The sequence below is a fragment of the Mandrillus leucophaeus genome, unplaced genomic scaffold (assembly GCF_000951045.1).
Source record: "Mandrillus leucophaeus isolate KB7577 unplaced genomic scaffold, Mleu.le_1.0 Scaffold1287, whole genome shotgun sequence".
NCBI classification, from domain to species: Eukaryota; Metazoa; Chordata; class Mammalia; order Primates; family Cercopithecidae; genus Mandrillus; species Mandrillus leucophaeus.
The window spans coordinates 434,374-442,301 of record NW_012101240.1 but is presented as its reverse complement, the minus strand read 5'-3'; the positions used below and the strand labels follow the sequence as shown (position 1 = coordinate 442,301).

Here is a 7,928-nt window from a genome sequence, read left to right as displayed (position 1 = left end):
TCAAGGAAGGTTAAATTGGATTATCCCAGTAGGGAAGGGATGGGGGCTTTGAGCATGAGGGATTATCCCTGTAAAGGGCTGGTGGTGGTGGGGTGTGTGTGTGTGTGTGTGTGTGTCCTGCTAGTGTTGAATGATGGAGACCTTAGTCTGGATTCTGAATCCAGGTGTACTGGATACCGCTCCGGCGTAGAAAGGGTTAAAGATGCCCCCAGTCGGGTAGAGCAGACTGGGAGTTGCGCACAGTCTCGAACGCCTTAAAGCCGCTCCTCACATTGAAGATAAGTAAATCATAGTTCGTAAATCAGAAAGATTATCCAGTAGTACGTTACTCTGTTTATTTCCCTTTCGTCATCCCTGAGTCTTGGGTCAAGTCCATCCCAGCTGTGTCCTCCAGGAATCAAGGGAAACACGCAAACCCCCGGTGGGTTCGCAGCCGTAGGAAGTGCAAACCACGCCCCCGCCACGGCAGCCGCCCCGCGTTAACTGCCTGAGAGAATCTCTGGCCGGCCAGTTCCGTCCTTGGTGAGGATTTTCCCTTGCGCGAGAACTTGTGGAACGCCGCCGGGCCAGATTTTGCTGCTGAGGCCTCTGACGCCACGAATATCGGGCCAAGCAGGGAGTGCTGCTGTTCCTTACAGGGTTTTTGTGAATGTTAAGTAAGCCAATTAAAGTCCAAAACACGCAGTCTGGAACAATACAGCGCTCGATAAATTGTCTCCATTATTATCATTATCCGTTAGTTACAACTGGGGATTAAAAAAAAAAAAAAACCGACAAAAACCCGGAGAACCGGAAAGGTCTGCAAAAGGGGCGGAACGCGGGAACTTCGATTTGGGGAAGGGGTGGCGGGGGAGATCCCACACAGGCAGCCAATCCAGCTGTCCCGGGGAGGAAGAGGAGGAGTCAAGGCCCGCCCCGGGTCTCCGCACTGCTCAGTCCCGCTCTGTGAGGTTGGCACGGTTGCTGCTCTTCGGTCCCTTTGGTTCTCTTAGTCCCGAGCGCTCGCCCACTGCAGCTTCCTTTCCCGTGCAGATATGGCCTCTGGCACCACCACCACCGCCGTGAAGGTGAGATGAGCCCTCCCAGCCGCAGCGGTTCGCCCTGCCAGGTGCCTTCTCGCCCCCGCCCCGGCGTACCGCGCCTCCCGGGGCCATACGCCCGGCCCGCGCGCCCCTGCCGCGGCGGGGAGGGACTGGGGCTGGGCACTCGGGACTCACTTGCCGCTCGAGGAGAGGGTACGCTTGCGAATGATCCCGTCCCCGATACAGACACACACACACACACACACACACACACACAACCTTTTGGCTCATCTGCACCCGCTGCCCGTAGGGCGTAGGCACCCCTTTAGAGAGAGGTGTCGTGGATGGGAGAGGCTGCGCCCAGGCCGCCACCATTCCTGAGCACCACTGTTCTCCCGAGAAAGACACCCGGCTAGAGCCAGCAGGTGTCCGGGCGCCTGCAGCTTCTGTGACCATCTCCTAGTGCCTTGCGGGACTCCAGCTTCCGCTCTCTGACTATGCTTGCTGCCTGTGGCCCACGTGGGAGAACTGCTTACTTGCTCTTTTGCATGCTTCCGGCTTCTTCCTCCGAACGTAGGCCTCCGTGCTGAAGTTTCCCCCAGCAGCTCAATGCTGTAGGGGTTCTGAGACTTTCTTCGAAAAGTACAGGCGTCCCTTTTTAGGGCTGCACCGTTTGGAGGCGTCTGGCTTCAAGCTGCTTTGTTTTGCAGCCTTGCAAGTTAGAGTTCAATTTCCTTGTGCCCTAGGCCCTGAGAGGTCTCGATACAAGGAATCATTGTGCGGTGGGAAGCTTTGTGCTGGAGAGGGCACAAGTTCTGAGAGTAGCAGCTGGCTTCCCTGGGGTTTTAAATACTTCTCTCCTGGTTAGTATTCCGAGAGAGAATTACAGCACATAAAGAAAAATTGATGCTAAAACTTAAGGCCTCTTCTAGGGAGTTTATTACTGGCTAAGAACGCAGTTAACTTGTTTGATTTTTAGAAATTTTTGACCTATGGAATAGGAAGGTCTGCGATCTTCTCCAGAGCATCTCGATACCCTACACTCGACTGCAGTTTTCCCGGGAGAAGGCGAATCTCTGCGGTCAGTGTGTAATCAGCCAGATTAGTTTGTTAAGCCCTTGCAGGTTTAAATGAGCCACTTAGAATGGGAGGAATGGTGAAGGGTGTTGCATCCAGACTTACATATGAAACTTATTTTGTCATTTTGAGAAGAATCTTGCATCCAGCAACTATTTATAGAAGGCCTCGCCCCTGCCTTCATGGTTTGGCGGAAAAAAGGCAGAAATGGTTTTCATGAAACTCGTGTGAAGTATGTGACTACTCTTGGGTGCTCATCTATAAACTGAGAATTTTACTGCTGAATTTGCTGGGAGAGCTAGAATTAAATTGTCTATGTTGCACATGGTTGAAGCTTATTAAGTGGTAGTGCTTATAAGTGGGGGAACTGAGATTAATTTTGAATGACCTTTTCCCCAACAATTATTAAATTATTGTGTTAGGTATCATTAGGCCACAACATTTCACCTTACCCTTGCAGGAATACACTTCGAATGCCATTAAAAATAGATGGTGTTTGAAACAGTCTTACTTCAATCTGATTAGCATTCTCCCTGCCACACGGTTTCCCTTCAAATTAATGCAGTGCATTTAAGTGCAGAATGGGCAGTGTGATTCTCAGAGACCTAATGTAAATATTGAATAATGTGTATTTTTGATCTTGGCAAGCTTCTGGATATAAAATTAAGAGATACATATGGTGCTAGGACTGCCTGCTGATTTCTCTTTCAGTTTAGAACAGATGACAGCTTTGCTGTTGAGATTCCATGATGCCAGCACCATATTCCCCAGACTTCTAAGGCAACATTCTGTATAGAAAATGTGAGGTGCCAGTGTCCAGAGCAAAATAGGTTAAAAAAAACCACATCCTATTCCCAAATTATAGAATAATGGGACTGGAAAATGTTCCTTCAAGAGCATCCGTATCACCACACAAATCCCTTTTGCAGGTGTAAAGTTGAGACCCAGAAAGGTCAGCTAAGGTGTCCAGAATTACACAGCTGGACCTAGATAAGGACACAATTGGGCCTAGAGCCTGGCATTCCACCAACTAGATGTGAGGCATTTCTGAAATCTGAAGTGTGGTCTTTTTGCCCTGTTTTCTTGTGACTTAAGGCACAATTAAAATGAGCACTTGATAGAATGTCCATCTTGAAGAGGGAGGCAGAGTGCGAGCAGAAAGCAGGCTGTCTCCAGTGCCCGCTGGACACCACCCAGGTAGAGGTGTAGGAGGCACATGTGTGTCTGAGCCCCATTGGTGTCGCTGGCAGGTCCTTTGAGAGGTGGCTGGATTTAAATACAGTAACGTGTAACACATTCAGTCCAGTTCTAGGTACTCCTTTAATGTCAGCCCAAGTACCTCTCTTTAAAATAGAGATATGAACAGGGAATGGATCTTAAATTCATTCTCAATTTAAGAGGTGCAGTTAACTCATGCAAGTGAAAGATTCCACTGAGTTTTGGATTGACAGTATAATAGTTGGCGAATCTTTCAAATCTAGCCATCTACTGGTGGAATCCTATTCAAAAATATTTATTGAATACCTGCCAGACACTGGGGATGCATCTTTGAGTAAGCAAGGCCTTATTTTCTTCAAGTTTATATTTTAGTCAGGGCGGAAAACCAACTGACATGAAAGTGAAACAGCAATAAGATTCCATTGGGTGAGGGGTGTCAGAAAAGACTCCTAGGGAGGTGGATTTTAAGCTGTGCAGTAGTCTGCCTCCAAAATCTGTATGTTGAAACCTAATCGCCAATGTGATGGTATTAGAAGATGGGGCCTTTGGGCATGATTGGGTCATAAAGGTGGAGCCCTCATGAATGAAATCAGTGCCCTAGAGAGCTGCCTTATTCCCTCCACTAAGTGAGAGGACACCATCTGTGAGCCAAAACGTGGGCCTTCCCCAGACACTGAATCTGCTGTGACCTTAGACTTGCTAAGCCTCCAGACTGTGAGAAATTTCTGCTGTTTATAAGCCACGCAGTCCTAAGATACCTTGTTATAGCAGCCTGCATGGACTTAAACAAGCTGATAGTGAAAATAAGGATAAAGATCCAAGTGAAGACCTGAGGAGGGAGATGGGGGTAGGAGAGCAAAAACCAGGGTGTCGCAGCAGTGAGCTCAGTGTAGTGAGAATGGAAATTACGGATGCACAGTGAGAATTGGGTGGATGCAGCTCATAAGGCCATCCTTATAGACCACAATCAAGAATTTTGATTTTAAATGTTTTGGAAACTGTTGAAGAGCAGCAGGTGGCATTTGATTTACATTTTAAAATGGTTACCCTGGCTGTTGTGTACAGAATAGCCAGTGGGCAGGGGAAGAGCTAAGAGATCAGGCCAGAAGTCTTGGTGTTGGTGCTGAAGTCTAGGGTGGGAGCCATGGAGATGGTGAGGAATAATGAGATTGGGGATAGAATTTGCAGGTAAGATGTGGGGAGTGCGGGAAGAAGAACAGGATGATTTCTGCTTTTGACCTGGAAAAGCAAAAAGATGGTGGTACTGGTGGGTCATTTCAAAGTGGGCGATAAGGGGCCATGAGTGACTCCTTGGAGCCAAGGAGGGTGAGTGTAGGATTCCTTCCTCCCAGATACTGCTGGTTAGGGGGCCAGAGGCTGAGATGCTGAGGGGCCTCTTTGCTGTAGGAGCAGAGTGGGTAGCAGGTTGAGGGAAGGAGAAAACCACCTGGAGTGAGAGTAATTGAAACAGGCTTTTTTGTGGTTCACTGCAGTGAGAGGTGGTCCAGGCAGGGAGTAAGGCTATTACTTGGGGGGTAGCCATGGAGAGAGGCAACAGGAGCCAGAGGCTATGGGATTAACACCGCTATTGTCTGAGAGGACCTCAGGGAGACATTGTCCTCCAGCATCAGCCAAGGGCAGGTAGTATTCCTGAGAGAGGGCCAAACTAGTCTTTGGCACCCAAATAGAGGGCATTCTGGAGGGCTCCAGCAGCATACCATGACTCCCCTGGGCAGCCTCCCAGCTTTCACTCTGGGAGATTAAAAATAAGACTTGGCCAAGCGCAGCGGCTCATGCGTGTAATCCCAACACTTTGGGAGGCCCAGATGGGCAGATCACCTGAGCTCAGAAGTTCAGGACCAGCCTGGGCAACATGATGAAACCCCATCTCTACAAAAAATACAAAAATTAACTCGGCACGGTGCTGCACGCCTGTAATCCCAGCTACTCAGGTGGCCAAGGTGGGCGAATCCCTTAAACCCAGAAGGCAGAGGTTGCCGTGAGCAGAGATTGCGCCATTGCACTCCAGCCTGGGCGACAAGAGTAAGATCCTGCCTCAAAATAATAATGATAATAATAATAATAACAACAACTTGTTAATCATGGTTGCTGTGACAAGGAGGGGATATGGTCCCATTGTGGGTTGGTAGTGAGCTATAAACATAATGATATTAAGGGAGATGGACAAGTCATGGTTTGTAGACTGTGGAACATGGGCCTTTACACTCTCCGCTTGGCTGTCTCGAGTGTGGCCTACAAGGGCCTTCAGCCTGAAAGTCCTAGTGTGGCCATCTGAAACTGAGGACAACCCGTAGTCCCCAGTTGAAAATCAGATGACCAACGAGCCTTCATTTTTTTGCCTAGGGACACAAGGGCATTTTGGGCAGGACAATTACTTGTTTTGTAGGACTGTCCCAAGCATTGCGGGACATGGAGTACAACCCTTAACCCCCTTCGCAGAAATGCCATTAGCACTCCCCGTAGTCATGACAACAGCCAGAAATAGCCCTGTTTCCAGACACCCCCAGGAGAGCTGTTTGACATTTAGTTGAGGACCCTAAGGCAAAATCACAAAAAGACTACCTGCCGAAGAGAGGTAGGAGCAGCCAGGTTTTGTACTGCTCAGCAGAGTAAAAGGAGGAAATAAGGCTTTTTTTGTTACTTTGAGGAAGTTTATTTTGATTTTTTATTTTTGCCAGGAGTGGTAGGGCATACAGAAACAGTGACTGATATTAATACATTATTTCCCTTTATTCTCTTGATAATTGTATGGATTAAGTAAAAATCTTACCCCTATAGGTGCAGTTGAGGAAGCAGTTAAGGAAAATGTTTGTATGCAGTGAATCCTGGATCCTTACCTGTGGTTGTTGTCATGGCATTCCAGTCTGTGCCTCAAAAGCATCTGAAGCAGTGGTTCTCAAAGTGTGTCATGCATTCATATCACCTGGTCATTTGCTAGAAATGCAAGTTCATAGGCCCCACCCCAGTCCCAGTGAATCAGAAACTCTGGGGCTGGGGCCCAGCAATCTAGGTTTTGATAAGTCTTAGAATATTCACATGTCCACTGAAGTTTGACAGCCACTGACCTAGAGAGCTTTGGAAAGGGTGACCATCTGCATTTTTAACAAGCTCTTCCCTTAGTGTAATAGTTTCATGTTGCTGCTATAACACTTTTCACAAATGGAGTGGCTTAAGACAACACAAATGAGGCCAGGCGCGGTGGCTCATGCCTGTAATCATGGCGGTTTGGGAGGCTGAGGTGGGTAGGTCGCTTGAGCTAAGGAGTTCAAGACCAGCCTAGGCAGTATGGTGAAACCCCATCTCTGCAAAAAATACAAAAAAAAATTAGCCAGGCATTGTGGTGCATGCTTATAGTTCCACCTCCTTGGGGACAGGAGAATCACTTGAACCCAGGAGGTTGAGGCTGCAATGAGCTGAGATTTCACCGCTGCACTCCAGCAGCCTGGGTGACAAAGTGAGACTATTTCAAACACACACACACACACACACACACACACACACAGAGAGAGATGTATTCTCTTACAGTTCTGGAGTCCACAAATCCAAAATGAGTCTTACAGGGCTAAAATTAAAGTGTCTGTCGGGCTGGTTCCTCTGTTAAAATCCATTTCCTTGCCTTTTTCAGTTTTCTGAACCTGTAGAACCATGAGCTAAATAAGCCTCTTTTCTTTATAAATTACCCTGTCTCCGGTATTCTATTATAGAAGCAGAAAACAGACTAAGAAAACTGTTGTGCTTGTAAGAGATTGGGACACGGACACATAGAGAGGGAAGACCATGTGAAGACACGTGGAGAACGCTGCCATCTCCAAGCCAAGGAGACTGACCTTAGAAGAAACCAATCCCAATCTCACCTTAATGTTGGACTTCTAGCCTCCAGAACTGTGAGGAGATAAGTTTCTGTTGCTTATGGGGAAAACCCATTTCCTTGCCTTTTTCAGCTTCTGGAGACACCAGGACTTCTTGGCCCATGGCCCCACATCATGTCCCCTTTTCTCTCCCTCTGCTTCTATCATTATATCACTTTCTTCCTCATTTGACCTTCTTGCCTCCTTGTGATATCATTTAGGTCCCACCCAGATAATCTAGTATAATCTCCCCATCTCAAGATCCTGGATTTAATCATATTTGAGGCAGGTTCTGGGAATTAGGATGTAGCTAGGATCTCTTTGGGGCAGGGGCATTATTCAGCTTACCACACTCAGCCCACGTTTTAGAAATTTATGGTCTAGGCCCTAGAGCAGGTTGTTCAGTTCTGAGGGCACTTTAGAACCACCTGCAGAGCTTTAAAAACAAACTACGCCTTGCCCAGCTAATCAGAATCCCTGGGGCCTGGGCTTTGGTATTGAAAGCAGGAGAGGGGGAACGTCCTAGTGTCCAGCAGCTGGCTCAGGAGAGTGGATGGGTCCCACTGTTGTTCCACAAGCATAGGAGAGCTCTAACAAATACAGTATGCATTAGGGAAAATCCTCCTCTGAAAATATCTGGCCATTTCAGCAGGTGAAGTGTGTCTTCAAGAGGGTGTCTGCCCTTTAGACTGGTATCTGTACTTTACAAGGGGCATTTGGTCAAATAAAAACCATGGATGTT

General features: G+C 47.7%; 1 protein-coding gene across 6 annotated transcripts in view; it reads left to right on the top strand.

Moving 5' to 3' along the window:
* Positions 1-828: 828 nt before the first annotated feature.
* The window catches only part of MTAP (methylthioadenosine phosphorylase), a 119,106-nt gene continuing 112,006 nt past the window's right edge, over positions 829-7,928 (top strand). For all 6 annotated transcript variants that reach the window (XM_011972327.1, XM_011972323.1, XM_011972326.1 and 3 more), the window contains exon 1: positions 829-1,067. In XM_011972327.1, the coding sequence (XP_011827717.1) occupies positions 1,035-1,067 (33 nt within the window). In that variant the 5' untranslated portion in view covers positions 829-1,034. The remainder of the gene's footprint in view (positions 1,068-7,928) is intronic.